Source organism: Crocodylus porosus, unplaced genomic scaffold (genome assembly GCF_001723895.1).
Source record: "Crocodylus porosus isolate Cpor-Errol unplaced genomic scaffold, CroPor_comp1, whole genome shotgun sequence".
Taxonomy (NCBI): domain Eukaryota; kingdom Metazoa; phylum Chordata; order Crocodylia; family Crocodylidae; genus Crocodylus; species Crocodylus porosus.
In genome coordinates, this window is record NW_017728947.1 from 78096500 (window position 1) to 78122371 (window position 25872).

The following is a 25872-nucleotide window of genomic DNA, read 5'->3' on the forward strand; positions in this document are numbered from 1 at the left end:
TTTTTTTAAGAGCCAGGAGCTGGGGCAGATGGGAGGGCATTGGGGGGGCTGGAGGAGCAGGCAGAGGATGGGGCCTGGCATGGGTCCCCCCATGGTCTCTTCTCCCTTCTTCCAGCCCTCCCTCCCCTGCCCCCTACTTACCAGCATGGAGTCTGTGTTCAGCTTTCTACTGCAGTGAGCAGGGACTGCCCAAATTGCCAAAGCTCTCTGAATCTTTTCCGAATTGATTTGGACACCTTCGAATCAATTCGGACCTTTTCATTGGTCTCCTGATTCAATTTGGATTCAGAGATTCGTCTGCCAAATGAGGCCGAATCTCTTCTGAATCGACTCAGCACCCAAAGCTTTGCCCAGCCCTACTGTCTAGTCTCCTCTTGAAGATTTCCAGGGTAGGTGATTGCACTACCTCTGAAGGAAGTTTATCCCACAGTCTGGACACCCTGACTGTGAAGGAGGTTTTCCTAATGTTGAGCCTGAATCGGTCTTCCAGGAGTTTTTGGCTATTATTCCTGATTTTCCTCTTGGGTGCCCTGATGACCAGTTGCTCACCGAGCCCTTGATGTACTCCCTTAGCATAGCGGTAAGCTGCTATCAGGTCCTCTCTCAGCCTTCTTTTTTTCAGGCTGAAGAGTTACAAATCCCTCAGCCTTTCCTCGTACGGCTTGCCGTGTAAGACTCTGATCATATGGGTGGCTCTTCTTTTGACTCTCTCAAACTTGTCCACATCCTTGTTAAAGTGTGGTGCCCAGAACTGGATGCAGTACTCCAGCTGTGGTCTCACCGGTGCTGAGCAAAGCAGAAGAATCACCTCCTCGGTTTTGCTGGAGATGCATCGATGGATGCATGCCAGAGTATTATTTGCCCTACTGGCTACGGCATTGGACTACCGGCTCATATACATATTGTGGTCTATTATTACCTCCAGGTCCTTTTCATTCATAGTGCTAGTCAGTTTGGTGCTGCTGAGCCTGTAGGTGTGTTGGGGATTGCTTGTCCCAAGATGGAGCACTTTACATTTCTTGATGTTGAACTTCATCAGATTCTGATCCACCCAACTTGCTAGCCTATCTAGGTTCACCTGTATCTGTAGCCTATTTTCAAGCATGACCATGCTTCCCCATAACTTGGTGTTGTCTGCAAACTTGGCCAGTGAGCTCTTTACCACCACACCCAAATTGTTAATAAAGATGTTGAAAAGTACTGGACCAGGCACTGACCTCTGTAGGACACTGCTGCCCACTTCTTACCAGGATGACACAGATCCGTTCACTCTGACTCTCTGGGTCCTATCCTCTAGTCAGTTTCTCACCCACCTGACTGTCTTGGAGTTAAGCCCACAATCCTCCAATTTTCTCACGAGGACATCATGGGATACTAGATCAAAGACCTTTTGGAAGTCAAGGTATACAATGTCAGTCTGCTGTCTTGTGTCCAGGTGGTGAGTTACCTCGTCATAGAAGGAGATGAGGTTAGTAAGGCAAGACCTGCCTGCGATAAAGCCGTGCTGGCTGTCATTCAGAATCTTGCCTTCTGCAAGCTTATCGCAGATAGATTCCTTGATGAACTTTTCTAGGATTTTCCCTAGGATGGAAGTTAGGCTGACTGGCCTATAGTTACCCGTGTTCTCCCTCTTGCCCTTCTTGTGCATAGGTGCAACATTGGCCTTCTTCCAGTCCTTAGGGACTTCTCCAGAGCGCCACGAGTTTTGGAAGAGTTTTGCCAGGAGTTCCAGCATGACTTCAGCCAGCTCCTTCAGCACTCTCGGATGAAGATCATCTGGTCCTGCTGACTTGTATACGTCTAATTTTTTTAATTGATCATACACCAATTCTATGGCAATAGTAGGAAGGCGATTATTCCTACTGTGCTCATACTGTACTCTACCTGGAGTTGTTTTTCCTTTGGTCTGGTGAAAGATTGATGCAAAGTAGTCATTTGTTTTCCTCCTGTTCCCTATGTACCTAAAGAAGGACTTCTTGTAGTCCTTGATTCCCGTTGCTGATCTATGTTTGGTCACCACTTTAGCCTTTCTTATCTGTTCCCTGCAAATGAGGGATGTCGTGGAATAGTCCTTCTTGGGTCCTGCCCCGAGCTTCCATTGTTTATAAGCCTCTTTCTTCTTTGTTAAGAGGAGTGTGATTTCCCTGTTTAGCCAAGAGGGCTTCTCAGCCTTTCTGTTACATTCTCTCCTCATGGGAATGGACTGCCTTTGTGCTTCAAGGATTGTGTCCTTAAGGAACAACCGCTCTTAATCTTTTGCTTTCAGTCCTTGGTCCTGGAGCACTTCCCCTTCTAGTGACCTAAGCTTGTTGAAATTTGGATTTTTGAAGTCCCAGACTTCAATACTGCTATCAGATTTGTCTGCCTTATGTTGGACCGTGAACATGATGGTTTCATGGTCACTGTCACCCAGAATTCCCTCTATATTTAAGTCGGTCACCAGGTCATCTCCTTTGGCCAGGACCAAGTCTAGCAGAGTGCCCATGCACCTCCTGAGTCAGGAAGAGCTCCTCGAAACAGGTGAGGAAGGATCATGACCAATTCTACTTGGTCAAGTGTTCCTCCTAGGAGATGTCTGGATAATTAAAATCATCCATAATGACCATGTCATGTGCACATGTGGCCTCGGTCAATTCTTGGGTGAACTCCAGACTGAGTTCCTCACCCTGGTTTGGTGGTTTGTAGTATACACCTACAGTTAGGTATACATCTGTAGTATACACCTACAGTTACAGTTACAGTCCTGTTCCAGGACTCCCTTTTTCTCAAGAATCTAGAGAACTTTTTAGGGTAGTATCTCCTAATCAGAGATATCTCTCTCCTCTCTCACCTCTAACCTCCCTCTTGTCTCCCTCTTCCCTCTCGCGTCCCTCTCTCTCGCCTCTCTCTCTCCCCATCCCTGACTAAATCTGAGCTGCTCTGCACCATTATTGCCTACATGCCATTCACTTCTGCATGCTCTCGCCCACAGTAGAGTTATTGCTTCACTTTCTGCTCTTGTTGTCATACACAGCCTTCCTTGTATAGGTTAAAATCACCCAGTTGTGTGGTGAGTGGCAGGCTCAGTTTAGCATGGTTGGAATCTTCATCTGGTATGGTAGCCAGAATAGGTTGTTGGGAATGTATAGATATCATAAAGTATCTTTTTTGGAGGCATCTGATCCTGGTAGTCTGGGTGAAACATCTTTTGTTGCAGTGCCACTGTGTAGTTTCCTCATGGGGGATATCTGATAAAGAGCCAGCTGTGAGATGTAGTCCAAGACAACAGACCAGCTCTGCACAGCATGGTAACTGTATACCTTTTGTCACCATGCATTTTTTAGTAAGTGACTACTCCCCAGCCTACATTTGTGGGCCAATCAGGAAGCTGTATATTAAATTGGTATCTTTCCATATCCCCGCTTCCCTTTTTGGTCTAATAAGCACTCTGTACTGGGGATTCTTTAAATGCAGTTTAAAATGATGTATTTTGTACTTCTGTTGGAGATTCGGTATTTGTACCTGTAGGAGGAAGTTTTTGATTTTGGAGCAGTGCATGCAAATGTCCATCTTTGAAAAGCTGTTATAATTAAAACCAGCTCCCAACCCTCACTTTAAACCCTCAAAATCAAGCTCATAGCAAATCTGAAACTTTCTATGAAACACTTCATCTTTTGAAGATGTTACGTCCATCTGCCAGGGTTAGTAGCCTCTGTCTGAAATAACAGGAATATTATGAGTTTCTATGACAGTGAGATTTTCTTTGACTTTCTTCTTTTTACATTTTTAAAAGCCATTGACTGTTATGAAAGGAGAATTTCATTCTTCACTGCATTTATTAAAGGATAGTGAACTCTGGCACTTCGATTATATGCAACTCAAATGTTATTTTTCCTCACAAAGCTCACTTAAATGTACTGAAACACACTTTATTCTTCTGCTGCTAAACTCTGTTGCTTCTTTTTAACCTTTATTTATTTAGATATTAATTAAATACATAAAAGAACACCCAGAAATACACTCCTATTAGATGCATGAGTGAGTCTCTTTGGCATGCCTTTATCTTTTATCTTTTTATACTGTTTGAAAAGTGGAGGAAAGTGCATGAGCCTACAAGGCAAACTTAAGTATTTATACTTAGTTGATCCTAAGTGTTAGATTGTGCTGCGTATAGGAAGACCCAGTGAGAGGAATAGGTAAAGAACATCAAAGAAAATAGTTCTTTATTTTGTCTTTTCCTTTGAATTTCTTAAGCTCCTAACAGTCAACCATAACACACACTATAGTAGTAGAATTATCCCCATTTTACAGCTGGTGGAACAGCTTGCCCAAGGCTACACAAATAGTTTATTGATGTTTTTCCTATGACTGTCACACATGTACTCTGACTACTGGATCTCATATCCTGTACACAGAGAATGAATGCTTGACAGCAAAATATTGCAAGTAGATAGCCAAGTACCACAGACACAATGTGTCAAATTCATCCCTAGTGGCCTTTCTGTGGCTCCCCTGGAATTACACTACATATGAATTTGGCCTAGAGTTCGGTAACTGGCAGCTTACAGAGGCCATCTGCTGTCCCAGATACCAAATATCATTGTCCATTGTTATTCCTCAGCCTTTATTACCTAAGACAATTGGGGAATAGAAGTTTTGTCTGTTTGTCACAAGCATGTCATGTATATTCTTCCCTCATGTTGATTTTGAGAAAAACATTCAGTCTAGTGAGGCCTTCCTACAATACTTAGGGCTTGTGATAGACACTGAATGGGAGGCTGAAATGTTCCATCTGGCCAGAAAACAGGTGCAGCCTTCCCCACCAATGTGTCTCCCTATTGCCCTGCAGAGGGTGTGCATTGGTGTTTAAGGAGCTGTTTGATGGTCTGTTCAATCTTTAGCTGTTCCAGTGATATGCTTAACAATGTCAGCAACATTGGGCACATCTACATGTGAAATTAATTTGATGCAATAAAAGCCAGCACAGTTCACAGTGGAGTATATTGCTCCTGGGTGCAGCATTTATGTGTACACCCAGGATTGCAGCATGTTATGCTGGGTTGGAACAGTCCTGGGCTGGCAGGGGGTCCTGGGGCTCAGCCTGCCAGCCTGGGGTTGATCTGACCCAGCTCAACTTGCTGCGGAGGGGCTGGCTGGGACAGGAGGGTGCTATGATGTGGGGCTAGCCAGCAGGCAGCCCGCACTGTAGCACTTTCATGTCCCAGCCAGCCCTGGTCAGCATCTACACGTGGTGTAGTGGAGTAAATAACTGCTGTCAGGTAGTATCTGTGTTGGGCAGTACTATTGTAGGGCAGAGTTAATTAGTTTACTTCAGCCTAATAGCATTGCACGTGTAGATGATCAGTCAGTTCTGCAGTAAATGTCTCATGTAGATGTGCCCATAGAGTGCAGAGTGAGGAATAAAGAAAACAATCAAATAGGAACTCTTAGCTAGAGCTGCTTAAAATGCTTTTGTGAAAAGCTGACTTTTTGAACTCTAAAAAAAGTTAGCAAAAAAGGATTCCAATTTTTTACTGAAAGGAATGCAAATTGATTTGATTTGAAATGAAAATAAATCAATATGGATGAATTGAAACCAGTTTTCAGTTTTTATTTCTCTCTGTCTCTCTCATTTCTGGCGTTTCTTTGCTTTTTCTCCCCCATCTTCTTGTACAATAGTGGAAGGGATAGAAATTAGGAAGGGAAAAGGAAAAAAACACCTTGGGGGGAGAAAAAAAGCAAGTGAAATCCAATGGGATTATTTTCCTTTTAGTTAAAAATGGGTAAATTCAGTAAAAAAAACCCCTAGCTAAACAATGGAAGTTCTTTTGTTTCCTTGATTTTTTTCCATAGGAAATAATTGCTAATTATCAGCTCTGCTGACAGCAGTAAGCACATTGCCAAAGTGTTAAGGATGATTCGTGCCACCTACACTTGTACGGTTCCTGTGCCAAGGTGTACACTCTTGCATATGAAATCTATATACAGAGAGTTTCCATCTCCACACATTTGCAATAATTCTAAGTTCTCCCTCCTCTTGTTCTCATTTTCTCTTTGAAACATGCGAATTTGGCTCCTGGTTTGAGCTGGTTGAATTGGGATTTCAAATTCACAGCCCAGTCATTCAGAATGTCAATTGTCTTCCAGGGCACTGCACTGTGTGTCCCAGTGCTGGGAACTCTTTAAAGATCATCTGACATTTAAAGGGACACTGCCAGGATAAACTCTCTCTCTCTCAGGTGTTTCTATATATATCTGGACATCATTAATATATTAACATGTAACAGCTGATATTTAAGTAAGGGGAAGTGTTTTTCCCCATGATATTACAAGCCTCCGTTACTAAAATTGAAAGATTTTTAAAAAAAAGAAATCAATTGATTTTTCACGATGCTGTTGGCTTGTTGCTTTTGTTTGACTCATCTTTGGTGATGAAGCCTACTGACTGCTTTCAGTTTTGGGGTTCACCACCCTTGCACAGTGCTGTTTAATTTTAGGTTTCTAACAAAGAATCATGGGGTTTAGGGACAGAGAAATCTTAATCTGAAGTGTAGAGTGCCCTACACTTCATTTCCCAGTCCATGCAGAGTTACTCCCTTTTACACCTTTTTATTATGGCTGCTGTCCAGGTTTAGTTGTAAATGTGTCAGGCAGTGAGGCTTCTAACTCAGTCCTTGAGGGACTCTTTTACACGATAATACCTCTTACTGCCAGGAGGGTCCTATATCTTTTTAATTAGAAACACACATAGTTTTGGGGTACCCAGCATGCTTGTTTTCCTTCCTTGGTATTTGTACCTTTCCCTTTGAACACATCATCTCTTTGATGACTTGTCACATCTCCCCTAGAAGAGGAGGTTAAATTTCCCTGCCAGATAAATGACTCTCTTCATATTAAAGGTTTTTTAAAAATATTTTACTGTAGAGGAGCCTAAAATTTGTTCCTGATTTTTCTCAGCAGTGAGTCTCTAGGGAAAAGATGGAACTAAGCAGGAATAAGTTACAGGGTGACAAAGTATGAGGCACAGAAATGGATTACAGTCTCATAAAATACATTTGGGTTAAAAGCAAACCTCTTCTTGCAGATAACTCATTGTGCTTGCTGAGCAGTTGGGGTCCCAAACTCTTAAGCCCAAATTTGTCTCATTCAACAGACATACTTTTAAAAGAGATGCTTTATTAGGTACCTTAATTCTTTTTCCTTTTGTGAGTCCCTGGGACTAGATAATGGCCTTTGCCTGATGCACTCACTCCTTGGTTATATGGTCACTTTTGCTACAGGACAGCAGATTTCTATTTGAGTCTGGCCAGCTTAGTCCAAGGTGGCTTAGCTTAGTCAGAAGATGGTTAGCTGGACAGTCTCCCTAGGTTACAAGGTCACTGTGCTATGCTAACAAGGACAGGCCAGAGTGCAGCTCTCCCACAAGACTCTCCACCTGGCTGATAAATTGCCTGTAACTTTGCCTGAATGAGCACAGTTTAAAAACTCTGCCCAGCCATGCAGGAATACCAGCCTTTTTATTTGATGGTTTGGGAAGTTTTTGGAGTCCTGGGCCATTTTCAAGAACCCTCCTGCCCTCCTTTTCCAGCCAAAGCAGTGATGGTAAAATATTTTTGCTGGAATTTGGTCTGGCAGAGTATGCCAAAGGTTATAATAGGCTGTTGGCTTCTTCCATAGCATAGCAGATCATAAGACTGGCTTTTTTATATGGTGTCAGGGGTCCTTTCTTCACCTCTCTCCTCCCTAGTAACTCTTTGGTGGAAGGCATTAAACCTGGGGTAGAATGAATTATTGCAGAGGATCTATATATACCTAAAGGAGTAGAGTGGAGAGTTGGGGGAATCCAGTCTGCATGAATGCAGACTTCTCCCACCACAGCTCCACAGTTTGAGTAGTAGTGCTAGTGCCTTTTCCTTTAAACATGCTCCAAAATATTTGTGAAATTATATGGAATCTGAATCTGAAAGGAGATGTTTCACCAGTACTATGGCCTTGTCCTTATAGCATGCCTTGCCAAATGGTTTCCCTCCCATGGGTACTACAGGGCTTTGCAGTCCTGTGGAATGGGCAGTGCTACAGAATGGTTTAGCATGCTGCTGGGAGATGAGGGAGGCTGCGGGGAATTGAGGTGAGACGTACAATAATAACAGTAAAAAGAACTGGGGTACTGGTATTAAAGAGTTTTTCAGTGGTGCCTCTCAAACGTGGGTATAATTATCCCCATTTTAAAGGTGAGAAAACTGAGGCATGAATAAGGGAGGTGCCCTTTCCAAGTTCCTAAGCTGAGTCTTCAGCATAGCGGAACAGGAATTTAGAGTACAAATCAACATTCACATTCAGTGGACTGTTCTGCCTGTCTCTTTCCTGAGCAGACAAGGTATTGAATTCTGTAGTGCTCCCAGTCCTGGTTAGCGGCAGATGTGAGAGAGAGAGAGATGAAGGGACCTGGTTTTTCCTGCATGGCAGCGCAGCTTACTAACCACTCAGGCACTGCCAATCCCTTCTCTGCACTAGTCCCTGTTAGTGGAGAGTTTGTGGTAATGGGAGTAATTAACACACTGGGAGTCATTTCTGTGTCCTGGAAAGGAACAGAAAGCCATCAGAGCAGCCCCAGACATGATTGCTCCGCAGGGTTATTTTCTCTGTCTCTTTCTTTTTCCTTTGTGCCTGGGTTTTGATTTTTCTTCTTTGTGTTAAGAAAGCTGGAGAGCAGAAATGGTCTGAAAATTGCCTTCATGCTGAGCTTGGGCTAGGTAGGCTGGTAAAAGGTCACACACTTGGACTAACCGGCCTCCTTTCTGGAGGGGGTGGGTGGTGGGGGAGGCAAGGGACGCATGGTCTCTCAGGGCTTTTTTCCACCCCTCCTTCCTGCAGCCTAGATCTGAAGCACTGCACTTCTGAATTGAATCTTTAATAGTCCCAGGAGGGGAGAAGCTTGAAGGGTGATTATCTTCATTATAAAATATTAACTCTTCCAGCAGCCAGATGGCTTCCCAGCCCAATGGGTTTGAAGTGTCAGGCTGGGCTGCCCTGGTTTCATGCTTGCTATTGGGCCTTCTCTCCACAAAGCTACTGGTGTATTTTAAGCTGTCTGACATGAAACGAGTGTATATGTTCACAGAGTCTTCATGTATATGGAGTGTAAGCCCAGATGAATCTTCTCAGGTGAGATCCAGGACTGGATCAGTAATAAAGATATGTGCTGGCTCTTTTTTCTTCTGTATTAAGAGAGGAATGGGGAGGCTGGTGAAGGTGGTTATTACACATATCATCTATCTGCTGTACCTTGAAAAGGACAGTCTAATCAGGGCCACGGCCAAAAGAGAGAGAGAGACGGAGAGTATGTGTGAGAGAGTCCTGACCAGCTAGAGAGCAAGAGCATGAAGGAAGCCCAGCCTTGTTTCAGAGTGTGCTTGTGGGTGGCAGTCATGAATGGCAATGACTTTTTTTGGCTTTGTCTTGGAAGGAAACCATGTATTGATGCCATTAGTAATAAAATAATGACCCAGTGGCCATTTCCAAGAACGGAGAACCTGAACCTGGGTAGTGTGCAGGAGAGGGGAAGCTAAAGTTTGCCATTTTCTGATGCTGAATCCCTTGGGGAGGGAGGGAGGCCAGTGCACATGTAGGGGTTTCATGTGACAAGGTAAGGAGAGCAGGAGTGGGTTCCTTAGTCACCTATAACAGTGGTTCTCAACCTTTTTTGTACCAGGACCCATTTATAAACACAGATGGCCAGTTCCAACCCAGTGCCCCTCACTCCTGGCCCCCTGCTCCCAGCTCCCCAGTGTGTCGGGCAGGTGGGGTATGTGGAGCATAGAATCATAGAAAATTAGGGCTGGAAGACACTTCAGGAGGTCATCTAGTCCAACCCCCTACTCAAATCAGAACCATCCCCCAAGCAGCCTCAGGCAGCCCCTTACAGGCTGATACTCTGCCAGCCTGCAAAGGAAAAGCCACACATTTTTGCATTTTGGCTTTTGTTCTACCCAGGAGAACATGTGAAACACCAGCAGACTCTCCCTATGCCTGAAGAGGGTGTTTGTACCTGAAAGCTTGCAAAGAACAATTTTTCCAACTATTTAGTAGGTCTAATAAAAGATACTACATCTACCCAAAGAACCTTGTCTTCCTGACTGAGAAGCAGACATTCTCAAAACAGAGGAAAATCCAATCCACTTGATTGTCTTTCTTCAGTCTCTTTATTTTTAAAAGCCTCCTGGTTTCCTGTCATTTCTGTGCAAGCATCTCACTCCGCACCCTTGCCAAGGAGGCTTGGAAGTGGGAGAGTTCTGTGTTCTTCCCCTCCCCCCGCCCCCAGTGAAAGCATCAATTCACTCTTCTCATGTCTGCATTTTTCATCTGAAGGTTTTATTTTTGTTTTTCTCATTTTTAGCCAGGACTCAGCTGGGGATAGGCCCAGCCAGGGGGATTTCTGTCTAAGAGGAAGCCAGCTCTGTGGAGGCACAGACAAGGCATGATCCAAGCAGAGCCCATTGCAGAGCATTGAATTAGACAAGTGTGAAGAGGATAAGCAAATACTATTAGTTTCCCTTCCTTCTGCCCCTGGCAAGCTTGGCTTTTAAGATCAATTATTGATTTTGAATTTCACAGGATTGTTTCAGACAACATATGCTGCAAGGCTGTAATGATCCTGTTGCTCTGCCCTGCATGGACTGCAGAGGTGGAGGTTGATAAGGGCGCAAATTGGGGCCCCATCGAGATCCTTTAGAAATTAGTGACCAAAACGGCCTTTGCTGCAATGGGAGTAAGATTGGGCCCTTTGGAAGCAGGGAAGTGGATGAGTTCATACACTTTCCTTTTCATTGGAGAAGGCAAGGGGTTGGATGGGGGTCAGATGTGACATGAGTGGTGAATAGCAGGTCACTAATGAATGTTTTGGTTTCCATGTTGCAGTGCAGCATGATGAGCAGTTTATGCGTAGGGAGGTCCAGGCTTGGGCTGACTGAGGTGCCGCAGGTCAGGACTGACTTGCATCAGTAGAGCTGTGTGAGACACTTGGGACTGGAATGACAGGAGGGCTTGCAAAACAGGGCTGGGTGTTATGGCAGAGCTGTGTGTGGGAAGCTGCCCTGGCTCCTGCCTGTGTGTACCTGGCTTCATCCAATGCTATTATTCTTTCTGCACTTGGAATAGCTGAACATTACACTTTAAAAATATCCGTCCCCAAGCAATTAGCAGGCAAAGGAGGAGGTAGCGAAGGAGGGAGGGCAGAGTGACAAACCCAGTTCCCAAAACCTTTCCGTGCAGTTTGGTAAATAACCTGCATGTCAGCACCGTGCCTGGCTTCTCGCTCTGCTTCTCAAGCAGTTGCGTTGTGAGACGTTTGCAAAGATATTAACCCCGCATAAAAAGTATGCCAGTCGGTAATTATGGAAATTAGCTGGCAATTAGATAATGTCACTCACTCTCCACACAGAACAGATAAGCACTTGAGAGCCACTCTGCCGCAAGGATGGGTCCCCCCTCCTCAGGCTTTTAAGCAGATGGCGCTGATCTCCTGGCATTAATAAGCAGCGCCTTTGTCTTGGCAAGGTGGCTGGCTAATGGTCAGGGAACTCGCAGTGTAGCCCCCTCCCCACCAGCAGTCGTTCAGCATTCTCCCCCACCCTGCCTTCTCCCCCAAGATTTCTGCTGCTCTTTCATTCCTGTGAGTGGGAAGTTTGAATAGTGGAAGTGGGTGTGTTTCCTGCAGAGGGTTTTCTATGTGTGAACTGCTGAGCCGTCTGTTCAGAGCACAGATTCTGTGCTTTGTCTCCTCCTTACCGTTCTGCAGTGTGGAGTTTAGGTAGGTGTGGAGGTGCTGTGAGACCGGCCTGCTGGACAGCTGGCCCTTGCAGAGCAGCGCATCTCAGACAGCACTGTAGAGAGCGTTGGCTGGTGGTCCATTGACAAGCTCGCTGATAATGTGGGTCTGACTCTCCTTACTTCCTGCGGCTCAATGGCATTAAAATCAGCTAAAAATACAATGCAGAAAACATTTGTAGTGTTACTTTTCCATGCAAGCATTTGCTGTAATTGGTGTAGGGATGTAATGTGACTGTGAATGAGAGCGGAAGGTGTCCACCACACATGCTCTCTTTCTTAGGCTGTGGTTCATGCTGTGAAAAAGTTTTGAGTTCTCCCTGGGAGGACACACTTAAAAAAAATACAGCCATTTTCTCCAGGAATTGCCCCAAACTTTGCAGCATCACCGTGAATGAGCTTTACAGTTTCAAGATTGACTATAGTACTTTTTTGAAAAATAAGAAATGGTAATAGGAGAGAATTATTCATTCTCTGTCTGTCTTGGAGGACTAGAGTGGGGAGTTTGGTGAGGCACAAAGGTAATGTGTCAGGTTTTAATCTCTAAAGGTTTGAACAAAAATCCTGACTTGTGCCAGAAAGGATGACGGGTCTTCTATTTTTCCACCTGGTCCCTGTTACTGTGTGGTGAGGTTTGTTAGCATTGGCCAGACAACAGTAGAAAGGGATGCTGTGTTTCAGGGTTCAGGTACCTTGTCAGTGCTCTCAGGAAAATGCTGCTATATGCCTGGATTTAAACAATCCTCAAAGCTACAGTTGGAATGGTCAACAGGAAAGAAAACATTCAGAAGCAACTTCTGTAATGCATCTGAACCTGCAACGATCCTGTTTCCTCTGCTTGAACAGGTGTAACCCCCATGGGGTTTGGAAAGTAGATGGAGGGGAATGGGTGATGGGTTTCAGGAGCTTTCCCTAGCATTCTGAACTCAGCATCTCCTCATTTTGCTAGTTTCCATTTGTTTGCTATCTGGAGTCTAGTATGAAACCAGTGGGTGGGTGTTGACCCATTTTGTATGGACCAGGCATCAGCACTACAGAAACCACCTGTGCAGATATCCCTGTTTTTGGCAGCCTTAAGAACTGGAGCCACAGATATGGGAGATGACTCTACTTTTCACCTGTTTGAGTTGGTTCCTGCAATCTCAGGTTGGGACAGATTATGGGTTTGAGAGGAGTTTGCTGTGCTGTGGGCTGTAGGCACCTGTCCTGTGGATATTTCTAGGCTTCCAGCCTCTGCAGCTCTGGTTGCAGCATCTTTCACTAGTTGTGGAAGAGATGATCATTTTAAAGTGAGAGCAAGGTTGGAGAATGTGATGGCTACTTCTCATGCAAACAGTATAACCTACTTTGCCCAAGAGAATTTAGAGCTGCGGAGTAAGCAGCTCGACTGTAGGGTCTCTGCAGGTGCTCACTGACTTGCTGGGCTTGCCTCCCTCTCTCCCTTATGTCCATCATGGGGATGTCTGAATCTTAACAGTGAAGAGAATTTAGCTATGGCAGTGGTGAATGTTTCAAGGAACGCTGAGTGGCTGGGAGCACACTGCTGGCTAATTTACACACATTCTTAAATTCCTATTCCCATCTCATCAATAATTCCAGACCTGGGTCATCACTTTCCCTCTTCCCTCCCTCTCACTGTCTTCTCCTTCTCCATAAATCAAGGGCTATTTTAGTGTAGACACTGGGGAGCACAGAGAAGAAAGGTAAACGGACTAGAGCCAGGCACCTCTGCCTGCAGTTGCTTTGCAAAGGCCAAGACTAAATGACTAAACCAACATCTGGGTTATCAAGAGGACAGACCGTTTGAATGCTTGGGTCCTTTTTTTTTCCTGTTTACCTCTCCAAGTACCTCCTACTTTCTCACCTCTGTCCGCAAGAGCCAAGCTGTTAACAATTAAAAGGAATGATCTTCCTTCAGGTTTTGACTTGATTATATTTGTGTTCACAGCAGTTTAGCTAAGGAGCTTCTGTCAGGCAGCTGCAGGGAATGGGTCTGGCTTACAAGGGGCATTGAAAGCTCATTTTTCTCTGTTGCTTTCAGGTTCTCTTTTAATTGTTCTGTTTTTTAAGTGACTTGTTTTTAGTGCAGGTTAAAGGTGCCAGATTGACAACCACAGAGGCTTACAGCTGCCATATATTCCTGGGATGGATTCAGCATGAGCCATGATAGTGAAGTCTGTCTCTTTCCTCACCTGGAGAAACTCTTCTCACTCAATTTATGTGACCTCTCCAGTCCTTAATTTCCCTGATCTCCAGTAAAGGGCTGTTTAGTGTTAGTGTTCATGAACTCTTCTTTGGAGAAGGGGTACTATTCATAGGTGTCCACAAGGAACTACCAACTCATTTCACGTATCAGCATTTGACAGCTGTTTGGTGGCATATTATGTCACTTCTGACGGAGTCTGAGCTGGCAGCCAAGAAGTGAAAGACTCTGCATCTTTGTGTTAGCTCCCTGGGGCTTCAACTCCCAGCTTTGTACTTGGACTGAACTTCCTCTGTTAATTTTTATATAGAGATTCTTGCCCAGCCTTCTTCTCTGAGCAGGCCTCTGTGCTGGTGGCAGCTTTTGCCTTAACAAGTATTTTCAAACAAAGGATGAGTCACAGGTTCGAAATGCCTTTCCCTGTCATCTTAAATCATCTTCCTGCACCCGCCACACAGTCACCCACCTGCAAACTGTTCAAAATGAATTTAATACCAGTGTAAACTGATGCAACTCCTCCCCAGTGAAGGCAATTGAAGTTTTTCCCACTTATTCCTGGGGTGAATTTGACCTACTGGGGATAGCAAACTCTTTTGGGAGCTTCCAAGATTGACAGTATTGTTTTTTCTGTTATTAAACAGGCACTTGGATGCTGTATTGATGGGGACACTTAAATACTGGGCATGCTAGTATGGTGAAGTTCTTACTACCTCAGCCAGATATAAAGGTTGCATTTTGGCTGAACTTTACAGATGTTAGTGGAACCCTCATTTCATTTCCTGCAGTGGTAATGTGTAGGACACACACAGCAAGATCTTCCATTGAATAGGAAACTGAAAACTGAACAGCAATCCTATGGGTAGGCAATCTGCTGTGAGTCAGGATAGCAGGTAGGGGACCCAGAAAGTTTTAAGAAGTAGCATCCCATGTCCTATGCTGGCTTTTTCTGTCCTAAGAATTGTAATATTTGCATTAAGCATTTTTGTGTAAGTATCTATTAGCTACTGGGGAAGCTGCAAAGCCACACTCGTGTATAAAATTGATGGGAGGGATCCATCCCTCATTAAGGAAGTAAATACACTGGGGCCATTTTTATACTGTGTAGTACTAAAAGGTGTGGAGATCCCTGAGGGGCTTCTCAGGTCTGTATAGTTCTGATCACTTGAATGGCTCCTTGGCATTGAGGATTTGGGATTATGAGGCTAGCTGTATGTAGGAGGGCCTAACAGTGTACCATGAAGCTCTGCCAGTTACTACAGGAAGTAAGCTTCCTTGAAGTGTAAAGCTAAGTATAAACAGTCAAAAAGCCTGAGGCAGAATCAACTGGATCTACTCAGGTTTCTCTAAGCGCATAGATTGGTCCGTTAACGAGTGGAACTCATGCTCGCGATTCATTTGGGGAAGGCAAGCAGATGCTGGCCAGAAAGCAGGGGGGGTCTCAGGCTCTTAAGCCCCAGTTTGTCTCATCCAACAGACATACTTTAAAAGAGATGCTTTATAGGTACTGTATTTCTTTTTCCTGCACACCTCCCAGCCTACTGGACATTGCCACGGGCAGCTGAGCCCAGCTGAGCTGGGGCCATCCCCGACTGACTGCCTCGCACACACCATCAGCTCCCTGCTGGCAGCTGCAGGGGTGGAGGCTGGCACAGAACATCTCCCCAGCCCCACTGCAGCGGGGGAGGAGGGAAGAACGGGGTCTGCCCAGCTGGGGTGGGGGGCATGCTGCAGGAGCTTTTGGGCTGTCCCAGAGCTGGGGTCTGCCCAGCTGTGGGAGAGGGAGGGGAGTCTCATGCGGTGGGGGATTTCCCCCTCACACTTTGGTGGGCTGGGCTGAATAGCCCTGCCCCCCCATGAATTGGCGCCTCTGACTCTCAAGGGTGGGGAATGGAGCTCCCTGCACCTGTCGTGGCCCCCCCCCCAGCAGGTCAGAGGCAGCAATTCATAGGAGGTGGGGCTATGCAGTTCGGTCTGGCCTGGCCAGGTGGGGGGAACCCCCCCACTCCCTCCAAACCTGTAGGACTCTCTCCAGGTGGATAGACCCGTTTCCAGGGGGCTGGCTCCATTCCCCTGCCTCCCCCCACTCTTTTCCACCTGGCTGACAGGTGCAGGCAGGACACAGGCTGGGGAGCAGAGGCTTTGCTGCCTTAGTTTCGTGATAGGTCAGCTTGGCCAGGGCAGAGGAGTGCTGGGGGAGGCTAACCCGCCTGCCCTGCAACATAACTTGAGACAGGAGGGGATCTGGAACACAAATTTGATAGGTTTGTCTAACCTAAACTGATTAAATCTGATACTACATCCATCCAGGTCTTTCTTAAACTGGGTTCTACCATTTTGAAATTGGTCTGTGTGTCCTGAACTTCTGTTCTGTTACAGGTTTATACTAGTTTCCAGTCATTTTTACTGGTTTACGTGTAATTTCTGTACCAAACCATTATGGCTTATTAGGTAGTATGCTTACAAATCTTAAGTCAGAGTCTGATGAGCTGTGGGACTGACCTTCTCTCTCTCTCTTTCTCTCTATCTCGCTCCCTCTTCTGTTGTCCCTACAGATCCTGCAGGCTCTTTGAGTGCCAAGTGGTGAATGATGGGCTGGAACATCTTCAGCACACCATGAAGATTGACTTTGCTTTTACTCTCTCAAGAGTTACGTGCTTTATGAGTTCACCACCACCACTGCCGCCTCGTTGCCATCACTGTCAGGTTCACTGCCGCTTCTAGGAAACTGGAATTTGAGGATTGGCTTCCACCTCTGCCTTTACTCTCTCCTTAAATCAACCAGTTTCATCTTCGTGTTTTTACTGAAAGAAGGACACCTTCTGTGTTTTTTGCCATTCACAAAAGTTCATCACCTGGAGAATTCTTTCCATATGCCCTCTCCTCCTTGGATAAAGGCCTCCGGATCCTAACGGATAGCTGAGATCTTTCCTTGGAGAGGTGAATTCTCCTTCGCAGTCACATCTGCACACTCTCTCTCTCTCTCTCTCTGTATCTCCCTGTCTCTGATTTTCTCCTGCTTCTTTGGAATTTACTGGTTATACTGTTGGTTACTGGGATCCTCATCACCAGTGCTGTGGCTTTTATTTTTCTCCCAGGGAAGAGCAGGTTATTGCAACAATGGGCTTCACACTCCACTCTGTCTGCTTCACCCTGAAGGTGAGTTTACTACTGGGATCCTTGCTGGGCCTCTGTCTGGGCCTGGAGTTCATGGGACTCCCAAACCAGTGGGCCCGTTACCTCCGCTGGGATGCCAGTACTAGGAGTGACTTGAGTTTCCAGTTCAAGACCAATGTCTCGGCTGGGCTGCTCCTCTACTTTGATGATGGTGGTGTCTGCGACTTCCTCTGCTTGTCCCTTGTTGATGGGCGCATCCAGCTTCGGTTCAGTGTGGACTGTGCTGAGACCACAGTCATCACAGATAAGCAGGTCAACGACAGCAATTGGCATTTCCTGATGGTCAGCCGCAACCACCTCCGGACGGTGCTAGTGCTGGATGGTGAAGCTAAACCTGGTGAGGTGCGCCCGCAGCGCCAGTATATGAACATTGTCAGTGACCTCTTTATGGGTGGTGTCCCATCAGACATCCGGCCTGCTGCCTTGACTCTTGATAGTGTCCTGAGTGAGCCCCTATTTCAAGGATTTATCCTGGACCTGAAGTACGGCAACTCAGAACCTCAGCTCCTGGGCAGCCATGGGGCTCGGCTGGACATGGAGGGGCTCTGTGCAGAGAACCCTTGTGAGAATGGTGGCACTTGCTTCCTCCTGGACGGTGAGCCTCACTGCGACTGCTCAGCCACTGGATATGTTGGCAAACTCTGCTCTGAAGGTAAGAGGGCACCTCCTTCCTTCCTGTCAGTTTTTTGCACAATTCCATGAATTGATTTTGCATTTAGCATGACTATTAAACCCAGTGTTCCTAGAAGAGCTAAGGTGCTCATCCAAACCCTAGGCATTCTTTCTGCCATTGGAAATGGCAAAGATGGGGGGCATTTGTGATGTGAGGTGCCTCTCAGAGGGGACATAACATTCGGAGTGTGGGACAAATTATCAGCTCTAACGTGCTAATGGGGTTAGAGAAAATAAGTTAACGAGTACCTGTGCACTTGAGTTACGCTAGAGGTTGATTAAACACCAGACTTTCTGACTGGATATCATCTCCTTGTCCAATAAATTCAGTAGGTTCAGATGAATGCATTCAGATCTGACCTACTGATGCCATGGTCTTGCAAAAGTGAGGCAATCCTTGGTATGTCCCACAGCTACTTAGAAGAAGCCCCTTGCTCTGCCTGGATGAAGTTATTCCATTTTGGTTATTCCCAACACCTGGTTCAGATCATTTTGGGCCCATTGGAACAGCCCAAAAGGGATTTGAGGGTGTTACTGGACTTCCCATTTCCTATTCAAAATGTAATCTCAGGTGCCAAACACCTGAAACCCCATGATGGGGCAAATGGCAGGGCATGTTTCTCAGTCTTCTCTCTTACAATGTCACGATAACTGGCTCTTACCAGCAGGCCCTGCTGTTCAAAGTCTCCATATAGACAAGAGACTTGGATGGCCAATGAAAAGAACGTCTCACTGAAGTGACATGCTGAGATGATTCCAACCCAAAATGGGGACTTGAGACATCTTAGGCGTAAGTTGGCCAGAAATTCCATTCAATTCTGGGGAGCACCCCTGCCTTTTTCATCCACCTCCAGGAGTTTCTGGATGGTTACTCACCCAGAGCAGGGGATCCTTGCTCAATCTATACCAAGGATATACAACTCAAATGTTATCAAGGGCCACTTTCAAGATGCCCTTTTTTGTAAGAGGTGGAGGGCTAGTACTAGTGGGATCCTCTGTAAGTGGATGTGAACCCCCACCATGTTTGCTTGCAGAAAACTGGACCTCACATGCAGGTGAAAATTAGCAAATCACTATGCAATGGGGACACAGGACTTGTTACTTGCTTTTCAAATTCTTTCTCATGTAATAAAGGGGTCTAATAATGAATTAGGGTGAGCCACTGGGCTTGCCCTGGTAGGCCATAGGCTGGAGATCCTTGCTGCTGAAGACTGGGACTTGTGTAGGATGGAGTGATAAGCATACATCTGATCTAGGACATGATCCTCAGAGATTCTCAGTATCCCAAACTGCCACTGACTCTCCAGGTGTAAGCTGAAGTGTTCAGTATCATTCAGGACCGGTAATGAGAGAGGATCATTTGCTGAGCTTCAGCCTTAGATGATCTGAGACTGCAGACATTGCTTGATGCAAGTAAGCAGATCTGTAGTATTACTGCTGAATGTGTGGGCCTGTTACTTACAGAGCCAAAACACTTGTCAAAGGGAGCTTTGGGTAATAGAAGACTGCAAGATCCACACTTGAATTTGGCTTCTGAAAGCTAAAGAAAAGAGGCTCTTCCAAGTTCCTGAGCTAATGGATCGAGACTCCACAGGGAACTACTTAAGATATCAACAGCATATGGCTTTCAGCCTGTGTCTTGAAAAATGATATAAGCAAGTAGGGCTCCTGCCCACTTGGGGGCAGTGTTAATAGCTCTGGCCAGGGGTTGGATGATGGAACTTCCACATGTCTTTGGAGGGGTGTGTGACATGCATCTTATGGGGCAAAGGATACATATGGTACAGATTTCACAGACCAGACAACATGGTCATTGCATGTAAAATCATGGCTCACCATTGCTGTTGGATTCCTGTAATGATGTCTTAATTTCCAACATGACCTACTCTTTATTCTGAAGAGAGAAATTTTATCTTTGGGATTTTTACATTTCCAAGTCCTTGCTAACCATGGTCTATTTGTTGAGATATGAGATGCTTGTTGTGCAGGAAACTTTCATCTTGGAGCCAACATCAGAAATTGTCTTCACAGTCTCTACCTTATTTCTTCTCTTTTCTTGCTATTATGCCATGATGCATGGTTTTATTTATTTTAATTTTTTGTAAGTAACCTTGTTCTCTTCTCCCCTTGCCTCTTCTACCCTTCACTCGATCAGGCAGCAAAGCTGTAATCTAACAACTGCGACATCCATGTCGACTTTGTGTCATATGGTATCATCCTGTCAGCACTGCAGCCTCACTGCAGGCTAAGGGAAAGAGGAGAAAGGGAGAGGCAAAGTTTTAGCAAGCTGAAACAAGCAAACAAAAAGTGGCAAGAAAGCAAAGCAGTGGAACAAGTGAAATCTACTGTCCTATTTTACCTGGATTTTTTTCCCCCAGCACAAAAAGTATTTTAATGACCTAAATCTGGTAAAACTTCCATCCTTTACACTGGGACAGGGGTTACAGCCATTCTCTGTAGATTGCTCAGCTCTTGACCCCTTGCTTTTTTTTTTCCCCTAGGGAGTGTTTTGTTGCCAGCACTAACATTATCATTCTGGTTTATTTCCTTATCCTGCCCTGGGATCTTTACGGAAGTGTTGTTTAACATGAATAATTTATTCCTGATCTTCCTTGATTTTTTTTTTTTTAAAGGAGATGTTTCCTTTTGAATGGACATCAGCAGCTCCTCTTTCATGGATCCTTAATTCATTTATACAATTTGTCGGCCCTTTAATTTGTGTGTGTATTTTCAGCCGGTCATCAGCGGAGTTGGCTCTTTCATTGGGAGCTGATGGGACCCAATTGATTAACTTCTGTTTTAACAGCTAAATGCAATATGTACCTTTTTAATAACGAGTTCTCTTGACAGGGTTTAGGCCATTACTCAGCTATTGATTGATACCTGTGTCTGCAGATGGTAAAACCACAACAAACTCATTTATCCTGTGGCCAGAAAAAGAAATAAAAAATAAATACTGAGTGGAACCTGCTGCCCATGAACTGTGGTGGAATGAAGCTCCATTTACAGTATTACAAATTATTTTAATGCAAAGTGCAGTTCCAGTTACAGTGAACCTCAGCGGAGGGTGAAACATTCTGTGATAAGGCAGAACTATAAATCTTCTGAAACATATGACCCTATGTTCAGAAAACCATGGGGGCATTCAGAGCTGAGTATGTGTGCACAATTATCAAGACCGCAGATGAGTGGCCTATTGGTTGTTTGTGTGTGCAATTTCTGTGGTGTGGTGGGTCAGGTATATGTGCAAATGTGTGCACAACTCTGAAAAGTTGGCCATTCAAAAGAACATAGGAAGAGATAAATGGTGTGCTTCAGTTTGCTAAATCTGACAGTCCTCTGGACTGCAAAAGGATGCTCTCCTGAGTAGTTGTTAAACTGCAGATTGTGCATCAGTCATGAAGCTGAAGTTAGAGCTCTCCCCTTTTGCCCTCAAGTAAACCAGTTCATTCTTTCTGGTATCAGCCTTTCAGTACTAGAAGAACACACAGATGTGTTTATACTCCAGAAAGTCCTTTCCTATAAGCATCTCTTTTGTGTTCTAAAAAAGGGGAGACCAAGACACAGTGTAGCTGCCTAAATTGCCACACTGGTGCACTCAGCCAGTGGTGCCTGCCCAGTCAGGGTCACACTACAGACTCTCGACATATCAAGGTACCATTGTTCTCCTCTTCCACATCCATGCAGAGAGGATGGATTCCCTCATTTGCATCAGTCCAAGGGCACCCTCAAATGTATAAACTGTTATTTGGGTCCCATATGTACTACAGACTTCATCCATATGCCAAGACCTCTTCCGGGCCCTGCAGGGGAAGGGGAAGGTGAGCAAAAGGTGTGCCTGGAAACTCCATCAGCTCACTTAGTGGCTGTGCAACCTTGAAGTCGATGCTATCACCAGCTTCACCAGGCAACACACTGAAGCCTGTGTGCTGCCTGCTGGGGCTGTTTCTAAACGAAGCCTGAATAGGGGCCTGATTACGCCTCTTCCCTTGATTACAGAGCAAGATTTCCTGGTGATGCTGCCTGCTGAATGACAGAGGAGCCTGTCGCTCTGTAATTATTACACTTTTAACTACAGAGGGGACAGATTTTTGTATAGCCTGAGCTCCATTTAAAGGGGCAAGGTATTGCAGGGTTTATGTTCTTCCTACGTGTCCCACTGTGGTAGCACAGCCTTCCTGATCTGGCTAGTACCAATGAGAACTGCCTGGCTGTCTGCTGCAGGCACAGCTTGCCCCTGCCAGCCACCCCAAATTTGCAGCACTAAGGGCTGGGTTGGTACACTGCCAGGAGCCTGATGGCTGCACTTAATTTGCATATGCATTTACATACATTTGTAATCTAAAACAAATGAACATGACCATAATATTTGCTTCTACTTGCACATTCCCTGATAGATGAATATAAATTGCCAGTTGCGTGAATTCACCAGCAGTAAACAGCTGCAGAGTCTTTGCTTGGTCTTTGCCCTGAAGTGATAGGGGGAAGGTGGGCAGTACTTGGCCGTACTCTGAGCAGCCCAGCTCTTTTCTCTCCAGTGCAAAACTCTAATGAATGAAACAGGTGGGAGTCCAAGAGTGTCAAGTAAACATGGAAAGATGAGTCCTATGAAGCTTCTGGAAAACCTAGGTGCCCCCTCAGCTTTTGGGCCAAAGGACACAGGGCTTAGGAGCAGGAAGAACACAGCTCCTGCTTTGGGTTTTTATGCTTCCTTATTTCTGCCACTCAGTCTCCCTTTTCCTTCTTTTACAGCCTCCCCGGGGATTAAGTTTCTTTGGCAAAATTTAAAATAATAATAATAATTTTCCCATCATATTGTAGATTTTTGGTGCTGTGCCAGATGGGCACTAGAGAAATAAGATGTGTTAAGATATATATTAATTAACGTTTCTAAAGTGCTTGGAAGTGCCAGAGTGCAGTGTAAGCACCATTTATTATTGTGAACAGTACATACTAGTCAGGAGCTGGAGTCTGGGAGTTTCAATTTGGATCCAACTGGTCCCTAAGTTTCTCCTTTAATTTGTTACATTGTAATATCCTTTCCCCATGCATCGCAAGTGAGGCATGGTGGCCAAATGCAGCCCTAGAATTAGAGTGGTGGTCGGCACAGAACATATTTGTCTGCTTTAATGTGGAAGAACAACAGGAAGACTACAAGCCCCACTGTGCAGAGCTCCACTGATTTAAACAGCCCTGACATGATGCTTACTGTCCTGTTTTATTCCTGGTCCACCCCTGTGGACCAGCCCTATGTTACAGGGCTGCAGTCCTTTTCTGTTGGCTTGTAAGCTACCTGCAGCCCTTGAGCACTTGGAAAATTATGGACCTTGGTTGGGTAATGTTTGGGTAACTACTGTACTGAAGCAAAACACTGATCAAATTTGGGTGAATGGCATTAGCTAGAAGTTCCAGCCATTCCACAATGTGGTTCTGCCTCTTAGTGCAGAGGAAGTCTGGGAGCTAGGAGATGGTGGACCTGGATTAAAAGGCAGAAAACTAGTTTAGATTATGATGGAGGGGCTCAGAGACTGGAGCAGGTTACAGACAGATAAGTCTGAGAAATAAGAAGGAAGGTAACAAAAGCTTCAAATGAATGCATCCCTTGATGTGAGCTTTGGTCAAATGCATGTCCAGTAGTAAAAGCTATTTTGATTTTATTTTCCAAACCTGTTCAGGCAGGGGTGGCAATAACCTGGGTTGGATTCTCTGTAACCTGCCTGACCTATAGTCCCCAGAATGGCTATTGGCTATTTTAACATAAGCTGAATAGAATCCAAGAGAACTCAGTTTATAAGGTGTCCAGACAGCTTGAGCCCCCAGCAGCCTGCCAGTAGATTGCCTTCTCATACCCTATCCCAGGGACTGCAGGTAGTGAGGCTTTGGGTCAAGCTGGGTACTTTTGGCATTTCCATACTAGAAGTAACTAGTAATAATGGTCAAAGAAGGATGGGAAGCCAGGAGATTCTGTTTGCTACTAAATTGTGAGGAGGGAAGGAGGAGCTATTTTCTGGGGAGAAAATGCATTTCTTATGTGTATTTGTTTTTTTGTTTTTTTTTAAGAAGATGGCCTAAAGTCACTGTCACTCCCCCTATGTGCTGGGCAGCTCTCTTTGGATTCATGTGAATTGTATGAGCCTTGAGCCACATGCTGTACAATGTAACCCTTTGCTTAATCCTTACCCAAAGATCCCTGTGTCCTAACTGTACTGCAGGGAGTTGTGGTTTTAAAGTCCTGGTCAGCAATATGGAAAGAGACCTTCCCAGGATTTTCTGGGGAGCGCTGGAAATCTGCACTCTATGATGAATGGAGTGGTAAAGCTGAAGGCTCACAAGGGAGAGGAAATGAAGGAGGAGCACATATATCCAGTGAACTGATGCTGACGAGAGAAGATGGCTGCTGGCACTTCATTCATCTCTGGGCTCTGACAGCTCCCTAGCCAGGGAGAAGGTGGTAATACATACAATGACATGTTACAATGGCCACTGTCTGGGCCAATCTGTTGATTCTGTTCTTCCTCTTCTCCTTTCGCACTGTCCATTCTTCTGGCTTCAATCAATAATAAAGTTTCTTTTTCCACCTCTGAAAGGTAAATGAGTTTTGTTGCTGTTCAGTGACAGCAGTGTTAATCTGGGGTGTATGCTTGTTTCTCTCCCACAGTCCTTCATTGCAGACATTCACTCCTGTGCTAGGACCACTTTCATAGATGGAGCCTGGGAGAATGGGTGCAAGAGGGAGGAGTGGATTGGGACAACATGTTCTGGGTGTGGGTGCAAGACAAAAGGGTTACAGATGGGAGAAGGGGAACTTGTAACATTACAAGAAAAGCTGTTTTTGTTTCATGCATGACCCTCCCCTCTGCCTTACACAGATACCTCTCAGCATTAGCTAGCAGGCCACATGCTGGCTATGGTCCCTGCTGTGGCAAGCAGGACAAAGACAGAAAGCATAGTGTCAACTTAGGTCTTTTTGGAGCTAATCAACAGGTAGTTGATAATGTCACTCCATTCCTTCCTTGGAAAAAGTTGTTTAAGAAGAGCTTGAACTAATGAGAGCAGCTTTTGTTTTCTTAATGGGCTGATAAGCACTGAGTTAGGGGTGATAAACACTGTGTTATCAACTCCCTGCTGGGTGGGGGTGACAGGAGGCTCCCTAATCAGAGCATCCTGTGAGGGCCTGACCATTCCCCCTTTCAGCTCAGCACTTTGGAAGGGAAGGGAGGGCTGCTGTAGTGCCTCCCAGCTTCTAACCTGAGCCACTTCAGGGATGTGCCTGCATTTCTGGAATGGAAAGGGAATGTCCATCCACCTCCAAACTGGTTCAAGCATTGCAGGTTAGACTAACCTGAAAAGATTGGATCAATTCAGGCTCATGCATTTTGATTGTCTGTCCCTAGCAAAAATGTTTCCAGATCACTTTCTTTGTTGTGGTCCAAATGATTGCAGGAAGGGCAGTGCTATAGCAAGGAAGGTCCCTCTTGGTCAAGGGTGTCAAAAATACCACCCATGAGCTGGATCTCACCTACAGAGCTATGTTATCCAGCCTGTAGGGCTCCGGGAAGGGCCAGGAATTTCAAGGGTGATGGGGGAGCACACCAACAAAAACCAGAGTATGGAGTCAGTCCTTTTGGGGCTGTGTTTCAGCAATGATGAGGTGAGAAGCAATGGCTGCATGAATCCTGATAGCTTCCTTTCCAACACATGCCCTGCTGCCAGAGGTGGGCCCAGATCTACCCCAGGGGGAGCCAAGTGAGTTTGATACCCCTGCTTTAAGTAGTTTCACATGGAGAATTGCAAAGCTGATTTCTGAGATCCTGAAGAGAAAGTGAAATTGGCCTTGTAGTATTTCTCTTTCTGTTAGTTCCTAAAAAGGTCCCCCTCTTGCAGTTCAACTTTAGCATGAAGTATTAAGATTTAGTATGTTATTTGTTGATCACTCATAGTGTTCTTTATGGCTATGCAGGAGAAATACCCTGCTATCAAGGATCTTACAGTCTAAGGGCTTGAATCCTCCTTGCTTT

General features: G+C 45.3%; 1 protein-coding gene across 8 annotated transcripts in view; it reads left to right on the plus strand.

Moving 5' to 3' along the window:
* NRXN3 (neurexin 3) overlaps window positions 1-25872 on the plus strand; it is a 1400777-nt gene that overhangs the window by 49292 nt on the left and 1325613 nt on the right. For 7 of the 8 annotated variants that reach the window (XM_019552163.1, XM_019552159.1, XM_019552164.1 and 4 more), the window contains exon 1: window positions 17126-17834. In XM_019552163.1, the coding sequence (XP_019407708.1) occupies window positions 17126-17834 (709 nt within the window). Of the gene's footprint in view, window positions 1-16560; window positions 17835-25872 lie in introns of those variants that run through there. The other variant, XM_019552167.1, reaches the window with a different exon arrangement.